Source organism: Capra hircus, chromosome 1 (assembly GCF_001704415.2).
Source record: "Capra hircus breed San Clemente chromosome 1, ASM170441v1, whole genome shotgun sequence".
In the NCBI taxonomy this organism is placed as follows: domain Eukaryota; kingdom Metazoa; phylum Chordata; class Mammalia; order Artiodactyla; family Bovidae; genus Capra; species Capra hircus.
The window spans coordinates 66,211,783-66,233,330 of record NC_030808.1 but is presented as its reverse complement, the minus strand read 5'-3'; the positions used below and the strand labels follow the sequence as shown (position 1 = coordinate 66,233,330).

Sequence of the window (21,548 nt, the reverse complement as noted above, 5' to 3'; positions counted from 1 at the left end):
AGTCTAACAGTTGCATATTATTCTGGTGTTTTCAATCGGATGGCAATAATTTACTTTACCAGCCCCTATCGATAGACATTTGAGTTTTTCCAATCTTCTGCTGTAATGAAGAGCCTTGATCATATGCCAAATCATATATGTGAGAGTAAGCTATCTTCCTAGGAGCAGAATGGCTTGACCAAAAAGTTAAAAAGCAAATTCAATCTTAATCTTCACACATATTGAAAAATTGTTCTCCCCTAAAACTAGATGCTTATGCTCCAACCAACAAAATCACAGCATGAATGTCCTTATTTTCATATAGATTTTGTCAACAAAGATTTCTAATTTGTAATCTTTACCAATCAGTTCAGTTCAGTTGCTCAGTCCTGTCTGACTCTTTGCGACCCCATGGACTGCAGCACACCAGGTTTTCCTGCCCATAACCAACTCCCAGAGCTTGTTCAAACTCATGTCCATTGGGTCGGTGATGCCATCCAACAATCTCATTCTCTGTAGTCCCCTTCTCCTCCTGCCTTCAATCTTTCCCAGCATCAGGGTCTTTTCCAATGAGTCAGTTCTTAGCATCAGGTGACCAAAGTATTGGAGTTTCAGCTTCAGCATCAGTCCTTCCAATGACTATTCAGGACTGATTTTCTTTAGGATTGACTGGTTGGATCTCCTTGTAGTCCAAGGGACTCTCAAGAGTCTTCTCCAACACCACAGCTCAAAAGCATCATTCTTTGGTGCTCAGCTTTCTTTATAGTCCAACCCTCACATCCATACATGACTACTGGAAAAACCATAGCTTTGACTAGATGGACCTTTGTCAGCAAAGTAATGTCTCTGCTTTTTAATATTGATCTTTACCAACAGGGAAGGTTAAAATGACATCTCATTGTAATTTTTAAAAAATTCCTCTTTTGTTGTCATGAAATACATATAACTTCAAATTTACCATCTTACTCATTTCTAAAGTGTGTAGTAATGTTAAACACATTGACATTTGTTGTGCAACCATCATTACCACCCATCCCCAGAACTCCTTTCTTCTTGCAAAACTGAAATTCTATACCCATTAAACACTAACTCCACACACTCCTCCACTCCCTCTGTCCCTCTGTAGAAGCATCATTCTACCTTCTATCTCCATGAATTTGGCTACTTTAGGCACCTCATATAAGTAGACTCAAATAATGTTTGTCGTTTTGTGTCTGGCTTATTTCACTTAGCGTAATGTAAGATTCAAGATTCAAGCATTTTGTAGCAGGTGTCAGAATTTCCTTCCTTTTTAAGGCCGAATAATATCCTATTGTATGTAAATGCAACATTTTGTTTATCTATTCAATTGTTGATGGACATCTGAGTTGCTTCCTCTTTTTGGCTGCTGTGAATTATGTTATGATCATGGGGGTACAAGTATCTCTTCAAGACATTGCTATCATTTCTTTTGGGTATATACTCTAAAGTGGAATTACGGGATCATATGGTAATTTTATTTTTAATTTTTGAGGGAACTGCCATATTGTTTCTCCATGGCTATACCATTTACATTCTCATTAACTGTGCACAAGAATTCCAATTCTCCACATTCTTGCTAACACTTGTTATTTCCTGTAGTTCTTTTCTTTAGTACCCATCCTAAAGGGTGTGATGTATTTCTTACTATAATTTTAAAATGAATTTCTTTTATTTTGTGTATGAGCATAATTTCAAATGTATAAGAGATAATATTTCCTATTCCATATCTGTACATTTCTTTTGCCTATTATTAATTTGGGTCACTGGCCTTTTTTTTCTTTTTTCTTATTGATTTGTAGGAGCTCTTTTATATTTAAAAAATTCATGCTAATTAGTGAACAATTCAGAGAAGGCAATGGCACCCCGCTCCAGTACTCTTGCCTGGAAAATTCCTTGGACGGAGGAGCCTGGTGGGCTGCAGTCCATGGGGTTGCTAAGAGTCAGACACGACTGAGCGACTTCACTTTTGCTTTTCACTTTCATGCATTGGAGAAGGAAATGGCAACCTACTCCAGTGTTCTTGCCTGGAGAATCCCAGGGACAGGGGAGCCTGGTAGGCTGCCGTCAATGGGGTCGCACAGAGTCGGACACGACTGAAGTGGCTTAGCAGCAGCAGCAGTGAACAATTAGAAAATTTGTGTTTTGTGACAGTGAGTTGCAAATATATTCAGCTGCCAAAACACATAGTAGGTGTCCAATCTGTGCACCTCACGCTGTCTCCCAATTGTTCTGCCTTCCTTCCAGGGATTTTAATAAGCTTCAGAACACAGGCACTATCTGTTGGGCCAAAGCTGACACCAGTCAGTGGTAGAATCTGGAAAAAGAGTTCTTTATTTAAAAAATTGAAGTGTAGTTGATATATGATGTTGTGTTAATTTCTGGTATTCATCAAAATGATTTAGTTATATATATATTCTTTTTCAGGTTATTTTCCATCACAGTTTAATACAAGATACCGAATATAGTTCCCTGTGATTTACAGTAGGACCTTGCTGTTGATTTTGTACATAGTAGTTTTGTATCTGTTAATCCTAGACTCCTAATTTATCCCTTCCCCTCTTCTTCCTTTGGTAACCATAAATTTGTTTTCTATATCTGTCTGTTTCCATTTTATAAATAAGTTCATTTGTATCATAAAGATTCCATACGTAAGTAATAGCATATGTATTTGTCTTTTCCATGTCTGAGTTACTTCATTTAGTATGATAATCTCTAGGTCTATTCCATGCTGCTACAAATGGAATGATTTCATTCTTTTTTATGGCTGAGTAATATTCCACTATATATATACTACATGTTCTTTATCTACTCATCTGTTGAACATTGCTTCTGTGTCTTGGCTACTGTAAGTAGTGCTGCTATGAACACTGGGTACATGTGTCTTTCCGAATTAGAGTTTTCTTTGGATATATGCCCAGGAGTGGGATTGGTGGATCATAAGGTAAAGGAGTTCTCTATTTGATTCTTGTGCGCTTCATCACCCTAAATCACTACCAATATCCTATTTATCATAGATTTTGAGGACTGTGACCCCTGTGAGTCTGAACTCCTACCTAGTATAAAAATCTCACACTGTTTGCAAACCAAGTATCACTATGCTTAATGTAATCAAAGTTGTTTTTTTTTTCTTCCCTGGGTGATGTGTCAGACAGACAACACAATCAAAATTATACTTTGGTATAAATTTAATGAATCACCTTTAATTCAAATAATCACATGAAATCTGTATTGTCCTGGGAAATCCTGAACAGATGGTCCCTATAATTCATTCAGTGGGGAGGAGCACTGGGTCTGAGAAGAACATCAAAATTATTTTTTGCTTCTCTTTTTGGAATCTCTGTCTTCTCCTGGGTGAAAAGCTGCCTCTCCTTAACTTCCTATCATTGATACTGGTATCATTCTCTCAAACTATGCAGAATAAGCCTAACAGAGAATAGAGAATAAGCCTAAGCCTAACATACTTCTATCAAAGCCTTTTATGGATTTTGGGGGAGAGAGATCATGTTTGTCCTCGAAATCCTGCCCCAGCAGTGATATTCCTAGTAAACTTCCCTAAACATTAACTTAGAGACTGCACACCATCCTGACAAACAGTGTAGATACCTGGTTTACCAGAGGTCCTATTAAAATATAGGGCTAAAACACTTGAGTGTCATGATACTCTTTTATACAGTATAAATGTATAAAAATATACATATAAAAAATTTCTCTCATCTCTAGCCATGGAGCGTGTGTGAGGGGCCAGTTTTCTTCAATGTCATTGGCTATGAGGCAGAGCAGAAATGTCACTGCTCCCCATGCAATGAACTCTGAACCACAACTACGAGTCATGACTTTCTCCAGAGGGCCTGAGAAGTAGAAACTCTAGCTTTTGGAGGGAGAGAGTAGAAAGGGGATTGGGAGAGGAAAGAACCTAAGAATTTACAGGGGAGATTCTCTGTGAGGATATTTCTGTCGGTTGTGAGCAGAATAAAGTCTGTAGGTGGGTGAACTGGTCAAAAACCTAGAACAAGTTTCAGCGTTCTATTTAGCTGGAGGTTCACCTTCAAAACTAAAGAAAAGCACCCACCAGACGCTACTTTCTCTCACTTTACATACCTGGCCATCATAGAATGTGAGTGAGAGTCAACTCAATGACCAAGTATATTATTCCTCACAGCAAGGTGAGATTTTCTTTCCCCATGTTGTAGGTAAAGAAATGGAGTTTCTTCCCTGCATTCTTCTTCAATTTTATTGAGATAACATTGGTTTATAACATTTTTTCATGTTTACAGCATTATATTTCCACTTCATACGACATTATATTTCCATTTCCGTATACACTACAGTTTGCTCACCACCAGAAATTTAGTTTCCATCCATCACTCATTGTGTTCTTTTTAACTCTTGTATAGTTCCTTTAAAAGTCCAGTTGGTTTCAGATGTGCTGTTGTTATTGCTTAGTCACTCAGTCATGTCCAACTCTTTTGTGACCCTGGACACAAAAGCCTGGACGGTAGCCTGCCAGGCTCCTCTATCTATGGGATTCTCCAGGTAAGAATACTGGAGTGGGTTGTCATTCCCTTCTCCATCTTCCCAAACTGGGGATTGAACCTGAATCTCTTGTATTGGCAGGCAGATTCTTTACCACTGAGCACCAGGGGAGCCCCAGGTGTGCTTTAGGAGCAAGGAAAAAAGATTTCAATTCTACCCACTCTCAGGGTAACAAGGGAACAGCACATCCCTGGGGCCAGGTGTGATGGCAGCTCCTAGAATCAGAGTGTGACACTCAGGGGCACAAGCTAGGCTAGATGTAGGATGGACCACAGTGTCCCTGTGTATCGGACATTTTTGTCCCGAGCTGCCATTCAGTCCACAAATATTACTTGAGTACCTATTACGTCCCAGGCAGAGAATGCTTCTCTCCACCCCAGCCCCGGACAGGTAATGAGTTTGCTGGCCTGGGCTAACCTCCAGACGCATGTTACTGTGTTTCAGCTAAGCCTCACCTAGAAGAGTTCTGGGAACTACGTGCATTGGAACAGAACAAAGGGGATTAAGAAGAGTTCTTTTATGTCTCAAGTCTGTAGGAGGATGTGGGATCTAGCTCAAGCGAAAGGCAGTATGCAGATATGGCGAGGTGGTGTTGGCCGGTCACGGGGTGGGACAGGGGAGTATACATATGATGGCTCAGGAAGTGAGAGAAAGATTCCAAGGCAGAAGTTGGGGAGCAGCAGAAAAAAGTTCCCTATTTCACTACTTTGTCTAGAATATTAGTGGTGATCAGGGCACCAGGAAAAATGCTGATAGGTTTTCTGGTGTCTGATGAAGGTTATTCATTGAGAGAGTCTCATGCAAACATGTAGTGAATTTATTCAATGTCAGGCTTGTTCTAGAGGTTGTGAGGGACTGTAAACATGTGCAGGCCTTGATCCCTAACCCAGAGCTAAAAAGAAAAACAGAGTGTCCACAAACAGCTATCATTCAAGCTCCAGGCCAGCGTGGAAGGTGGGCTCATTCATCTCCTCCCAGCACATATGAGAGTCCTTCTCCGAACAAAGCAAAAGATGCCATAATCTCGATGGAGGGAGGACTAGGTTGGTCTCAGCCCAGGTTCAGACCCCAATCCTTTGTTTTCTGCCAGCTCGTACTGTGGCTGGCCAAGCAAGCATGCTGGATGGGCACTGCCAGCTGAGTGAGAAGACAGTGAAGGCCAGGAGCCCTCCACGCACCATGAAGCTCCCCTCTGTAGCACTTGTCATCATTGTAATTTTACATTTATTTACAAGCCGCCCAGGGCCTTTACTGGCCTCAGGGTGACACGCTGTGTCAGTCACTTCTCAGGGCACCAGAACCAGAAGCTCTACCCTTAGAACAGCTATGATTACCTTGGAGGTCCTTGGAGGAATAGGGTAGGCTTATTTCCTTTTTCACAAAGTTTCTGAACTGCAAAATAAGAAGATTGCTGGGAATTGACTGTATCTGAATTTTAACTTCTGACAGGGTGTCTCGTGATATGCTTGAGAGCAGTGGAGAAATGTGGGAATACATATTCATACAGATACTTGGCTGTGACCCTAGGTTGTTCATTCATTTAACAAATATTTTTGGAGCCAGGCCTTGTGTGAGGTGCGGGAGTAGAATGATGAGCAAAACCAGAAAGGACTCCTCTTCCTATAGTTGCTTATAGGTTAGTAGATGAGCAGGATGATGATCATACAAATAAATGTAAAATTACGATGATGACAAGTGCTACAGAGGAGAGCTTCATGGTGCTCGGAGGGCCCACAATAGGTCTAGTCTAAACTGAGATTTGAAGAATGATGTGATAAATTAAAGATGGACACATATTCTTTGCTACTCCTCCCTCCTACCCCTTTGTGACCTCTAATTTCCTCCCCTTGAGTCTGGGCTGGCCTTAGAGATTTGTTTGACCAACAGAGTGCACTAGAAGGGATGTTTAGGACTTCTGAGGCCAGGTCAAAAGAAGCCTTGCAGCGTCTGTCTTTCTTGGAATGTGGGGCTCAGAGCCACTATGCAAGATGTTCCCCTGCTGAGACCACCATCATGGAAATGCCATGTGTAGGTGTTTGGGTCGACAGTCCCAGCTGAAACCAGCCTTCCAGCCATTTCTGCCAAACCACCAAACATGTGAATAAAATCCAGAATCCTTTAAATCAGAGGTCAGCAAACTGCAGCCTGAAGACCAAATCAGACCGCCACCTATTTTTACAAATAAAGTTTTGTTGAAATGCAGCTATAACCACTACTTTAATTATTGTCCTTGACTGTTTTTTGTACTGCAGTGATAGAGTCGAGAAACTGTGACGGAGATCATATGGCTTGCAAAGCTGAAAATATTTTCTATCTGGCCTTTTATAGGAAAAAAAAATGCTGACCCTTGCTCTAGATCAGCACTGTCCAGTAGAAATACAATGCAAGCCAAATATGTAATTTTAAAATGTCTGGTAGCCACATTAAAACATTTTAAAAGAAATAGGTGAAATTAATTTCAATAAGATATTTTATCTAATCTAATGTCTAAAATATTATTTCAATATGTGATCAATATAAAAATTAATGACTATTTTACATTATCTTTCCTGTACTAAATCTTCAGAATCACATGGATATTTTATATTTACAACACATCTCATTTAAGGTGAGCTACATTTCAAGTAATCAGTAGGTACATGTGGCTAGGGGCTACTGATTTAGATAGTATACATCTAGACTAGCCCATTCATCAGCTAAGAGACCAAGTTGATGCCATGAGGACCAGAAAAATCGCTCAGAAGGCTGCCAAAACTTCTGACTCACGTGTTATGAGAAAGAGTGAAATATTCATTGTTCTAAGCTGCGAAGTTTGGGGGCAGTTTCTGATGCATCAACAGGTAAGCAGAACAGATTGAATAGGTGCTAAGTAAGTGAAGGTTGGTGGAGTGACTTGGAAAACGCTAAGCAATGGGACCAGCATGTGCCAAGGCACTGAGGGCACATGAGAGAAGGTTGATGTGGATAGAGGGGTGGAGGACAAGACGGAAGAGGCCAGCAAGGGCCAGACCATGCTTCTCTTATGGGTCAGTTAAAGTTTTGTTCTTTATTCTGAGAGCAACATGAACAGCAGAGGAGTGACATAAGCAGGGTTGCATTTTGAAGATGACTGGCCACTGTGTAGCAGATGGATAGTAGAGAAGCCAGGGGAGAGGCCCCCAGACCAATCAGTTGGCTATTGTAGTCATATAAGTGAAGGAAGATGGCTTTTTGTTGTAGGTGGTGGTGGCAAAAGTAGATAGAAATGGATAGGTCCAAGCAGAATTTAGGACTAAAACCAACAGGATATAGTGATGGATTAAATATGGGGGATGAGAACAAGGTGTTGATTGATTCATTCACTCAACAACTGAGTATCAGGAATCATTCTTGTTTAATAGGTTGATACTAGGTGGGTACTGTGGGGCTCTCTGTTTTTTACTTTCTCATTTTTACATGTTTAGTAAAACTATGAATGAAAGCACAGAAGTCATACTTCTGCTTTCAAATGTGCAGATGTACATACAAATGTGCACAAGAATAAGCCAGATAGCTATTGGTCAGTTGGTCAGCTGAAAAGAGAGTCTGATACTAGCATGCTACATCTCAGGGTACACAGAAAGATCTACACTTAAGTGAAGTAGTATAAGTAGAAAATAGAGAAGAGCTTATCTGCAGTAAATATACAAGTCATACAAATGTTAGCGTGGCAAGGCTAACCAAAAGTTAATCTGTTCTTAGTGTAGAAGGTGGTCACTGTTCTCTGTGCTAATCAGACCACATCATTTGTGGTATCACATTCAGTGAGGTCGGTTATACTTGAATGACCATGGCAAATTAGAGTTGATCAAGGGATTCACCAGGGAATAATGAAAGTATGTCAAATGAGGAACAATCGAAAGGCCTGGGGGTAACTAACTTGAAGCAGAGAAACCTGCAAGTGCCCAAAGCTGTCTGCAAATGTTTAAGGGCCCTCCCACAGGAAGACACTTGCACTGCTGTTAAAGGGACAGTAGTTCCAATACTGCAAGATGCAGGGAGCCGGATCTCAGCTTCAGGTGATGAAGAACGTTGAATAGAGTGCTGCAACCAAGGACTGGATTTTCTTGTGAGATAGTGAGCTCCTCATCACCAGAACTGCTCAGGCAAAAGTAGAGTAATAATGCAGAGGAGACATTTTAAAAGAGATTCTTGAATTGAGGGGGTGGTTGAACTGTATAACTTTTCTTAAGCTTTCCTTGAAGCTGCTCATTACATTCCCAGAAAGGAGGAAAAATAAGGGAGAAAACCTGGATACACCCATCTTTCCAGGGAGAAAATCTGGACACACCACTTTTCCCTAACCCCACCGAATTTCATTCCTCCAAGTTTTAGCACGGTATATAGTCGCAAAGAGTCAGACACAACTGAAGTGATTTAGCACAGCACACATAGTATGGTGGTCTTCCCAGGTAGCACTTGTGGTAAAGAATCCATTTGCCAGCACAGGAGACATAAGAGACTCAGGTTCAATCCCTGGGCTGGGAAGTTCCCCCGGGCATGGCAACCCACTCCAGTATTCTTGCCTGGAGAATCTCATGGACAGAGAAGCCTGGCAGACTACAGTCCATAGGATTGCAGAGAGTCAGACATGACTGAAGCAACTTAACACACACACACACACACACACACACACACACACACACACACACAAAGTATGGTATGTTTAAAGGATCCCAGGTCTGTGGAGGACCTGAGTTGACAAGTGGTCCAAGGTTTCAAAAGAGATAGCGAACAGCAAGTAATCCTATGGTCCAGAAGGTGGGGTAAAGATGGTGATATCTAACCTGGTACTTAAAAGTAGGTCAGTTTTTTGTCTCAGAACTGTACCCTGGTGACAGAAACAAAGTGAGCTAGGAATGTTAGTGCTTGCTGGAGAAAGTCAAGTTCAGTTAGAGCAGATGAGGCTTCTACTCCGTGCTCCCAGCCTGCTCAGTCTGATCCTCCCACTCCAGAGAGCTGTCAGCCTAGGCCATTGCATAAGAGGATCTTTCTCAGAGAATTTCCATCTTCCTTTCATATTAGCAATTATTGAAAGTCCAGAACTTGATGTGGTGGCCATCTGCCTCTGTCCTTGAAAGGCTCTGCAAGCCTCCGACAATTCTTCCCTGGACAGCCCTTCAAATAGATTCCTGCAGAAGTACTATCCAGGCATTCAGTTAATGTGGCTCAGGGAACTACTGCCTCCTGGTGAACTACTTTCAAATGTTTGATTGCGTGTAACTGGATACATATTTCAGCCATATTCTTGAGGTACACATACATGTATAAGAACAGGATAGCTGAACATGGCCTAGAAAGTCAGATAAGGAATTTATATTTGTTTTGATAGAAAATTGAGAGTTTGGGATTAATAGTGTGGGAGCAAAAAAGTTATATAATGAAAGTTTAAAGAAAATAAGCCTGTCAGTGGCCTGAAGGAGGCAGTGAAGGCTGGTATGAGGGCGATCAAGAAAGCCAATATTAACAGCTTATACAGCAAAAAAGACACAGATGTGTATAGCGGACTTTTGGACTCAGAGGGAGAGGGAGAGGGTGAGATGATTTGGGAGAATGGCATTGAAACATGTATAATATCATGTAAGAATCGAATCGCCAGTCTATGTCCGATGCAGGATACAGCATGCTGGGGGCTGGTACATGGGGATGACCCAGAGAGATGTTATGGGGAGGGAGGTGGGAGGGCGATTCATGTTTGGGAACGCATGTACACCCGTGGTGGATTCATGTCAATGTATGGCAAAACCAATACAGAATTGTAAAGTAAAATAAAGTAAAAATAAAATTTTTAAAAAAGCTTATAGACTTGAGATGAAGATGCTGAACCAACTTAGCGGAAGCAGGCATGACAGGAAAGAGATGGGCCTGAGTGATACCTTGATGAAAATGTGAACATTTCCTGGTGTCCGGTGGACACGGGAGGTGACTAGTACTGATACACATCACCCATCCTCACCTCTGCTTTCCTTGAGCTCCCCCCTACCAGCTACATCTCCTCGCTGAGGCTGGATCATATGTCTGACTTGGTTTCCAGTCTCGTCTTGGAGCAAATCCCTTTGGGTCCTCATTGATGGAGAATTTCCTTACCTAACACTGCTTTCATTCATTAGCTGTCATCTTCCTCACCCATTTGGGAGCAGAGTGTTTCCATACAGATACAAGGGGAGTAGCATCAAAGAGGCATAGGTACAAAGAAGAAAGGTCTAAGTAGGTTCATAAGGAGCAGGGGATGCTTTTCTTCATTTCCCAATATTGTACGTAACTAAAGCATTAAAACTAAGAGTCCATTCCCCTCACTTGCCCAGAAGAAGGAGCGTAAGATGGCAATAGTAATTAACCTTTCCCATCCCCCAAGTCTATGTATAAGACAGATACCCAGTTTTTCTAGTCATATCTAGAATCGGACCTTTCTGAGTCAAGAAATACTGTTTTTTTGATTTATCAATGGTTTTGGAAACCATTTTCCCCTTTTGCCAAAAAAGTTCTTATGGGTAAGCACCATGCAAAATTTTCACAAGTTCCTCTCTCTGAGTCTGTGCACATCCAGTCAAGGGCTCTGCCTGCCATGAATAAGACCCACAGAACTTACCAAAAGGCAGCCATGCCAATTCTGGCCCCCTAAGGAAGCCCCTTCCTGCTCTCTCAGAACCAGAATCATGGTCAAAAAGAGAAAACCAGTGTTTCAAGGGCACAATCTGAGGGACATCCCCTTCTCCCCATTCCACACGCCAGCCCTACCCTGGTGCTTGGAATTCCCAAATTACTCATTCCTTGGGTAAAGGCATTTTTGAAAGCCCCTATTAAAATGCAAATGCTAGCTGGAAAGGAGAAATGTCTTTTGTTTTTAGCTATTAAGAGTTAAGTTTAATTTCTCCAGGAAATGGAACTTGGAAAGAAATCATACTCATGAAAGGAAGGAGAAGAACAGGAAATGGAACCTCTCCCATCTTGACTGGGAGATGGAAAGTGCTGGATACAATTTTCTTTGTCTATGTATATTCAAAATGGCATCTCTCTCCCAAACCCAGCCTAAGTAAACTATGATGGGAAGCTCAGAAAGTCTCTGCATTGATTAGAGATGAAGACAAGGGTCTAATAAAGGGTTATGTGCTCAGCCTAGGGCCCTATCCTTCCTTCTTGCCTGACCATGGAAGGTGAAGTATCCATACTTGCCTGGACTCTGAATGACTCCAGAAATTTCCCCACCACCTCCTCATTTGTTTCAGATATACTTATTCTTGTTCTATGTCCTTATAGCTTCCATCTTCTGGCCCAGAGACCCCTAAACTCACCTCCTACCTCTATCTGATTTTTAAAACATGGTATTTGAACCTTGAATTTCTCCTAAGGAATCTAGCTTAGCCTGTCTTTTCACCTTTCATGTTCTCTCCACTCCCCGCTCCAGCCTCAATTCCATGAAATCCAATCCTCACCTCCATTATGAGGGGACATCTGTTATCTGGGAATATTGTAGTAACCAAAATACCAAGCTCAAAGACATAGTTCTTGAACAGTGAGCACAAAACCATTTCTTCTCTTCAGAGCATTGTTGCTACACAGTCAGTTTTAGTGTGACTATTTAATTAATACTGTTTTCCTGTTAGGCTAGAAGCTTCAAGAGAACAGGGGCCATGTCTTTACTTCTCCTTGTTAGAAACCCAGGACCTGGGACAGAGTAAGCATTCAAAAAATATATTTAGGGCACATGAATGAGCAGAGATTTATAAAAGCTTTCATTATATACAGGATAGCTCATGTAAATAGTAATATCTATAACAGCAAACAGAAAATATCACGCTCTGAATTTGTGCACATAATTAAATAGACATTTTAATCCAGAGCCTGAGTCCCAAGACTGAGGTTGGGAGGAACAGGTTGACTCCTCAGTTCTTACAATTTGAGGAGTGGGAAGTTCCCTTGGTCAAAAATTATTTTAACCTGTCTCTCCAGAACCTTCAATAACTATTAGTGGAGGCACTATTTTAAGGCTATTTGCAAATGCAAATAAGTTCATGGTATACAGAACACGATAAACCACTGCCTGGGCTCTTTTTGACCCAGGACTATTTATTTCCAAATAAGCTATTAGTCTCTGGTGCCAGGAGGGGCTGATATTGGGATGGGGCCCTTGGATGGGAAGAAGAAATGGGCAAAGGTTTCTGGACAGGAGGAGGGAAAGACCAAACAAGAAAGCAGAGGCTGTTTCAGAGTGTGTAAGTCTGGTTCCCGTCCTCTGGACTTTCCACTGGCACAAGGGGCTTGGGCAGGGCCAGCACACTTGGATAGCTTCTCCTGGAGCATAGCTGCTTGGAGCCCCCAGCACTGCAAGGCCAGGAGTGGCTGTCAGTTGTTTGGTAAATGGTGCCTTCTATTTCCTGACTGTTACGTCTCTCAGCTCGTCAAAGCAGACAAAGGGAGCCGACTAGAAGAGACACATTTTTGTCATGTCCCACCTCCAACACAGACAGTCCAGGAACCGAGCCTGATGGTCAAAGGATTTAATCACATACCCCTCACCCCTTCTTACCCACTCCCTTGCTGGCTGTCAGCCCCAACTTTGAACATCTGCCCCAGATGCAGCCTGACCCCACACCACACTCCCCCAGGCTCACGAGCCTCATGAGAACATACCTGTCACAGATGCCCATCCACTGCAGCTCCAAGAGACCAGAGGCATAAGCCCAGGGGCATTCCCAAGGAACACAGAAGCAACGGATCAAGAATAACTGAAGAGGAGCCTTTGTGAGCGCCCCATACCTCCTAACACTCCTTGTAGAGAGAGAAATAATATCAGGGCTGAGGCTAGATCTCAAATGCAGAAAGGGGAACTGACTAGAGAGAAATAACACCACAGAGAGGGGCAGTGTTCTCTCTGGTTCCAGATAACTTCTGCTGGCAGGTGGGCATTTCCACTGATGAGAATGACTACAAACACACTCCTGAGAGCTAGTGACTGTAAAGCCCTGAGGAAACCCCCCGAAGACAGCCCAGCCACAAACATGACAGACACCTTCCCTGACAGATTATAGAGGCCCATAGGTAAAAAGAATCAGCTCAGTTCAGCAAATGCTTTACTGGGCAGCCACATGCCAGACACTGTGTCTGGCTGAGCAGGGCTGCAGGAGAGAACCCTCAACCAGAGAGAGCAGAGACACCCAGCGCTTCACCTGTCACCTTGCCCCAAATCACTCACTGAGTACCACTCCGTGAATCCTGCTAGCAGTCAATGAACACACACACCCCCTATTTTCAGATTATCTTAATCTAATCCTAGTTGTCCTTGCCTAGAATGTCGCTATTACCTTGGTCCACTATTCCTGGAAGTGGATGGTACTCTTTGTTTTGGCCACAGCAGGTGGCAGGTGGGATCTTAGTTCCCCACCCAGGGATCGAACCCATGCCCCCTGCGTTGGGAGCCCAGAGTCTTAACCATTGGACCGCCAGGGAAGTCCTAGTGGATGGTACTATTGAGTCCGGGGAAGAGTCACAACAAGAAGTATGAAAGGTATGCGAATTCCATGTGGATCTTTCTAAACTCAGTGCTTAGGCAGAAACAGGCTTCACATATATAATCCTGCCCAGCACATGGCTTCTTTTTTCTGACCTTCTCAGGCCTTACAACACCCTCTGCTCAATTTGGGGACAATCATGTGCCTCTTCATCTGCAGCATTAGAGTCCAGAGGAGAGACAGCCTGCCTCTGAGCAGGGCTCCCCCTTCTCTTAGAGACTGGTGGTGCCCCATGAGGCTGGAGACATTGAAAGTGACCAAGTGAAAACTGCTTGATGTTGTCTGGGTGGAAGAGGTCCAGGGGAAGTAGCACTGATTTTGGAAGTGGTGGTCAGTCCAAGGTCAAATCTTGGCTTGATCCACCGGACCCTGGGCAAATTATAGAATATCTCCCAGCTCAGTCTTCTTATCTATGAATTGTGACTAGTAATAGCTTCCTTGCTATATTGTTGTGAAAAACAAACGAGGTCTTGCATGTAAATAACCTGGGACATAGCATGCTCTGCTGCTATCTAGTCCTCATCACTGCTTTCCCATCTTCTTTTTGGACTTTCCAATCCTCACTTTGACCTTTCCACAAAGATCTTCCTTCCGTCACTGGGAGGATGATCATTCTTCCCCTAAACAGGTTTGTAAACCCCTTCACCTTCCACTGTGACCTCTCAAAACCTGTGTGGGTCCTGGGCCCTCACTCACGTTACTTCCCCTCAGCCACTTCATGCGCATACCTTGGAAACTTCATCCTTTATTCGAATAGGCCTCACCTGGGGTTTTCCTCTGGATTTTACAATCGTATGGTTTTTAATTTGAAAGGGTCTATTTGGTTTCCTTATTGTAACACATGAAATTACCCCACCTATCAGAGCACAGCAAATTAATTCATATTCCATGTAGTTTTCAATTTTTCTTTTCTTCCTTGTACTCAGCAATCAAAATATAAGACTGACTAAATTGGAAAGTCCTACTATCAAAACATTTGGAATAATATTTCCCAAATTTCAGTCATTCTGGCTAGTAGTCTCATTTCATGTCCATGCAAAATCTGTACTATTTTTTGTACAATATTTTTCTCTTAACTTACTTTAAGTAAATTTGTTTAAAAAGGAATCCTTATGTCAATATTAAAAAATTTTTAGAGCAGTATCATTTGCCATAAATAAAGGATAAGTAAAAATAACAAGTCACACTAGACTTCAGAATCAAAGATATGTGTGTTCAAATGCCACCTCCTATAGTTACTAGCTGTGTGTTCTTAGGGAAGTGGCTTAACTTCTGCGAGTCTTAGTTTCCTCACAGAAGTAATGCTAAATATCTTCTAATCTCATTGAGGGTCAGATAGGATGACATAATCATATACATAGTACCTCGCACAGATTGTGGAAGGTAGTAGTTTCCTTTAAAACTACTGTTTCCTTCTGTTTTCCATATCCCTTCTTTCATCTGCTTCCTTTAGTTTTTGCTTAGAGCAGCCTCCTCCAAAGCTATAACATAAAAGTGCAGGGAGATGAGGCAGGCAGCAGAAATAAAGGACAATCCAGTGTCATGGAATTCTCCTACTCCATGACCTAGAGATGCAGGGCTGTTTAAGGGACCACAGGAGTCATTCCAGTCTCTTATTCAAGCAAGGAATCCCCCTAATATCATCTCTGATAGATGGAGGTCCAGTCTTTGCTTTTTCACTAATGTTGGAAAACTCACTATCTGATGAGACAGTTCTAAGAGAAAAGCCTTCTTTATAATAATCCTGTCATCCGCCTTTCACTCCTCACTCCCAGAAATACAATCTACTTGTCCCTGCCATATTTTCTAAAACTACCAGAATATATGTATCTATATCTAGATATAAAATCCTCCAAATAGTTGAAAGCAAATATTATAAATTTCCTTAATAGTCTCTTCTTGCAACTAAATATAATCAGCTGTTCCCCGTATGATTTGTTCTCCAGAACCATAATCAGCTGGGGCTTCCTAGGTGGGACTAGTGGTAAAGAACCTGCCTGCCAATGCAGGAGACAGGAAAGATGCAGGTTGGATCCCTGGGTCGGGAAGATCCCCAGGAGGAGGGCACAGCAACCCATTCCAGTATTCTTGCCTAAAGAATCCCGTGGACAGTGGAGCCTGGTGGGCTACAGTCCACAGGATCATAAAGAGTTAGACAGAGCTGAAGTGACTTAGCACACACACCCACACGTGCACCCTAATCAACTCAGTGGCTCTCACACTGGCACCCATCTCCCTGAGTTTGTCAACTATCTTTTTGCTCACAGAATGAAACAGGCAGTGACAAGATCACTCTTGTAAATGGGTCAGAGATCAAATTAGCCTATATACTTTTCCACTGGGAGGTTGGCTGACCATGACTTTTTTTTCACATGTCAAGTCAGATCACCACCCTCTGGCCCCATCTTGTGTATCAGTATTTGGGGCCAGTGTTCAGCCAATCAAAATTACTTTGAATCCCACATATTTCATCCATTGTAAATTAGCCATCCTTCCAAGCCCGTGCCACTTGAAAATCTTATAAGAAGGCTCACCAAGGCTCATCAGAGCCAAGGATACAGAGGGTTCAACAGTGATGGTGGTCAGCAGTTTCAAATGCTGAGAAGAGGTCAAGCAAAATGAAAATCAGTTCCTTGCGTTAATGAGGAGGAAGTTGCTGGTAACCTCAGAAATCTGCCTTCTGTGTGGGGCTGCTTCCTCTACTGCCTCCATCCCAGATGTTCTTACGTCTGAGGAAGCCATGGCTGCCGGGAAAGCAGCAGGAGGGGAGTGGCTTATAGACAGTGGCTGAGTGGAGGAAATGGACTCCTTCCCTATGTCCTTGCCCAGCTTTGCTCAAAAGATGTTCCTCTGGGACCATGTAGTTAGGGTCTGCTCTGGGAGGCAAAGCTAGAAACCTGTGGCATTTGGAAACATCCACTTAGCTGAATTTTCCAGTTCCAGTTGTATTCGTTGTTTTATATATATGGCTTCTGTGGCCAGGGATCAGGAGGCACTCTAAAAGCATTCCAGGTGGTGGTGGTGGTGGTGGTTCTGATACTAGCCAAATAGTTTCCACAAATAATTGTAGAGGCATAATTTATTGAAATGTTAATTAGTGTTTGTTTTCTGGGCTTCCTTGATACAGAGGTTTTTTACAGAGGAGAAAGCAGAAGAGACCTAAAGTCAAAGACACTTTTGGACTTTTGTGAAAGCCCCTGGAAAAGACAATGTAGGTGCCCTAGAAGGTGAGAGGCGAGACAGAGAGTGCTTTTGAGATGCAGAAGGGAGGGAGAGAAGGGCAGAGGTGTGGGGGGCCTGCGCATAGTGGGATCCAAGCAACCCACACCCTGCTCCCAAGGGCACAACAACCTCAGGGGAGATGGTTCATGCAGGAGACCCACCCTCAGTGAATGACCTCATTCCCCACTGTGGCGTGGGGGCAGAGAGCTGCCAGACTTCACAGACCACTGTGGGCTGGAGAATAAGGAGGCTGATAGCAACCTTAGGCACCAGGTAAGCTTCTGAATTCTGACTGGGCCACAAGCAGGGGAGGGCACCCCTGTATGATCAATCTGGAAGGCAATTAGTCCTGAATATTCATTGGAAGGACTGATGCTGAAGCTGAAACTCCAATACTTTGGCCACCTGATGCAAAGAACTGACTCATTTGAAAACACCCTAATACTTGGAAAGATTGAAGGCAGGAGGGACAAGGGGATGACAGAGGATGAGCTGGTTGGATGCCATCACCGACTCAATGGACATGAGTTTGAGTAAGCTCTGGGAGTTGGTGATGGACAGGGAAGCGTGGTGTGCTACAGTCCATAGTGTTGCAAAGAGTCGGACACAACTGAGTGACTGAACTGACTGACTAACTTGTCTAACTGTCACAGTGGGGGCTCACAGGTGGGATTAAGAAATAAGAAAAGTGATGATGTCTTACACACTTGGACTCATGGACAGAACTTCACACCCTATGTGTAATGTAATCCAAGCATGGGGGCCCAGGATTGAACTGTAAACACAGTTTCTGAATTGTTCTTTATTTAGAACAGCTGCAGCCCAAGGTTGGGTCCTATTCTTATTGCCAGCCTTGCTGCACAACCTCTAATGATGCAGAAGAGTTAGCCATCCCAACATCTGAGTCTACTTTTAATGAAATTCTGGTGGATTCACAGACAAGTTCCCTAACCCCACCTGGGAGAGAGAGCATAAAACATCTGCTATGAAATTTACCTCTTACTGCTGTTGTAAAATTGTCTTTTTGGAACCCTCCCTACTTGAGGCATAAACACTCTGACCACAAGAGAAAGAAAAGACAAGTCACAGACTGGAAGAAAGCATTTGTAAAACACAAATCTGATAAGGAACTGGTATCTAAAGTGTACCAAGAACTCCTAAACCTCAAATATAAGAAATCAACTCAGTTTAAAAATGGCAAAAGATCAGATCATACAAAAGTCACCAAGGATATACTGATGGCAAATAACCATATGAAAGGATGCTCAGTTTCATATATCCTTAGGGAATTGCTGATTAAAACAACAAGGAGCTACTAACAACACACCTGTTAGAATGGTTAAAATTGACCAAACTGACAGTGCTCAGTGCTAATGAGAATGTGGGGCAACAGGAACTCTCATTCATGGCTGGTAGGAATGAAAGGTGCTTTGGAACAGTTTCTTATAAAACTTAACATAAGCCTCCCATATGACCCAGCAGTCATGCTCCTAGGTGTTTACCTGATGAACTGAAAACTTAGGTCCCCACAAAAACCAACACACAAATATTTACAGCAGCTTTACTCATTATTCCCCTAAACCAGAAGCAACTAAAATGCCCTTTAAAAAGTGTATGGATAAGCAAACTGTGATACATCCATACAGTGAGATATTATTCGGTGATTAAAGCATGAGCTATCAAGCCACAAAAAGACATGGAAGAACCTTAAATTTGTATTTTTTGATGAAAGAAGACAGTTTGAAGAGACTCTGTACTGTATGATTCTGACTAGATGACCTAGAAAACACGAAACCACGAGAGACAGTATGAAGATCAGTGGTTGCCAGTGTCCGTGAGGAGGGGTGAACACGTGGAACACGGGGGATTTTGAGGGCAGAGAAACTGCTCTGTGTGATACTATAGTGGTAGATACAGGTTATTATAAATTTGTCAAAATTCATACAACACCAAGAGCGAGACAAAGTATAGAAAAGAATGATGATAGAAAGTATTAGTTGCTCAGTTATGTTCAATTCTTTGTGGACATGATGTTGTCTGCCAGGCTCCTCTGTCCATGGGATTTCCCAGGTAAGAATACTGGAATGGGTAGCCATTCCCTTCTCCAGGGACTTCCTGACCTTGGCATTGAACCCAAGTCTTCTGCATTGCAGGAAGATTCTTTACCATCTGAGCTACCAGGGAAACCCCTATTAGAAATTCATCAAAATTCATAGAACACAAAGGGGGAGACTTAAGGTATGGACTTTAGATAATAATATATCAATATTGGTTCATTAATTGTAATAGATATACCACACTAATGCAAGATGATAATAATAGGGGAAATGGTCTACAAAACAGGGGTCATATGGGAATTCTCTGTATTATCTGCTTAATTTTTCTGTAAATCTAAAACTATTTAAAAAATAAAATCTATTAATTAAACACACAGACGTACTAACCACATACATTGATTCCTGGTAAAGCAACCAAATGAATGTTGTGACATTTTAGAGGGCTTCTAGACTAGTGGGTAAGAAATTAGCATCAATTTCACAGTCCAAAGGTTCACTTCTCCGTGTTGCACACTTGTAATCAGATGCCACACATAAAATGCTGCAGTGGAAAATCTCCAGTTTTGTATTTCTGCCTTCCATTTTGACATTTTTTCCCCATCTTTCTGGTGTGAAACTGTAGATTTTTTATGTCAGTTCCTTAGGTAAATCAAAGGAAAAGCCCCCATTGTTTTCTAAGGGCCAGATCAATTAAAAATAGCTTTCAGTTCCATGTTTCTGGAGGAACATTCTTAGAAATAAAATAAGTTTCTTTTTTTCTTTGGAGGGGATGCAATCTTGACTTATAATTGAAATAAATTTTACATAGTTAAGTATTGCTGGGTATTTTTCTCTGAACCAAAATTCTGCAGCCTCAGTATTAATATCCTGCAAGTAGGTTGACAAGGTAGGTGAGACCCTCTAACCCTCTAACACGGCTCCCCTCCCATCTTAGGCTGGCTTGTTTGGTCTCTCTAGATGCCCTTCCTTTATTCACTTTCTCACGATGCAAATTCATACCTATCATTCATGCATGCTAAGAAAGAGGCCGTGTGTCTATTTTCTTAACTTGTGTTTGATCAACTTCTGAACACCAAAACTAGGATGCATAATACACTTTTGCCTAGATGTCGTCTAAGAAGTCAGAAAGGCAAGGGGCACCAGTGGTTATTTGCAAGATTCTATCAAGTGAATGCAAAAGATTCTTGTGGGCACTTTCTCTCAAAATCACGTGGTGGCTTAACAAAACGTACCCTAACTTCAGCAGCAAAATATGCTTCTTTGTATTGAAGATTACATTAGCATGTACTGAAAAGCAGGTTAAGGGAAAAAATTGTCAAAAGGGTGTCAGGATACATCCATTTTAGAGAAAGAAGTTCTGTTGTACCAGAGATGGGGGTGAGCTTCAGATGGGCTGTTCTTTGTTGGTCTGGGGTGAGTGAGGAAGGGGAGGAAGATGGAGTTGGATACAACAACCCCGGCATATGAGGAACCAGCCATCCCATATTCAGGATCTGAGAACGATCCGTGGTCTGGTGGAGACAGGGCAGAATGGAATGGGGATAGGCTTCAACACATCCAGAAATTAGGAGTTTCTGAGAAGTGTGATGTCTGCAGTGTGAGGAATGGCGATGTTTGTCTCTGTGGCCCTTCACTCGGGGACAGGTCCTAGTGACTAGCTGGGAACTGGACTGCAGGACAGAGACCAGGATTAGAAGCAGCAAGATAACACCGAGAACACCCCTTCCCACCTGCCTGCCGTGTGTACACACACCTCCTAGAAGGACTGGGCAGAGCATCAGGGCTGCTGCCAGAGCATCCATGGGGACTGGCAGTGACTGTAGACTCTACCGGCAGCCAAATAGGTGCATTTTATGCTTCACCTGTGTTCCCACCCATCTTTGTATCTCAGTTAACATTTCCCATATCCCAATAATTCTTAAAAATCCACAGATGGATTTAGAATTCCTACTTTTTAATTTGCCTTCATTCATCAACAAATGCTTAACCAGCCTTGATTGAGTGCAGGCCTTGGGCTAGCCCTGGGGTCCAAGGTGAGCCAAAGCCAAGGGTCCCTGCCCTCCTGTATCCTGCAGGAGATTTGCACAGTTTATAATGTCAAGGCACACGCATGCTAAGTCGCTTCAGTCGTGTCCAACTCCTTGTGGCACTATGGACTATATCCCCCCAGGTTCCTCTGTCCCTGGGATTCTCCAAGCAGGAATACTGG

At 42.5% G+C, this 21,548-nt stretch overlaps 1 protein-coding gene across 7 annotated transcripts in view; it reads right to left on the bottom strand.

Annotated features, from left to right (window-relative positions):
* CD86 (CD86 molecule) overlaps nt 1–21,548 on the bottom strand; it is a 63,686-nt gene that overhangs the window by 30,723 nt on the left and 11,415 nt on the right. For 5 of the 7 annotated variants that reach the window (XM_018045277.1, XM_018045106.1, XM_018045360.1 and 2 more), the window contains exon 1: nt 13,183–13,333. The exons of the other annotated variants lie outside the window; for them this stretch is intronic. In XM_018045277.1, the coding sequence (XP_017900766.1) occupies nt 13,183–13,199 (17 nt within the window). In that variant the 5' untranslated portion in view covers nt 13,200–13,333. Of the gene's footprint in view, nt 1–13,182; nt 13,334–21,548 lie in introns of those variants that run through there. 7 annotated transcript variants of the gene reach the window in all.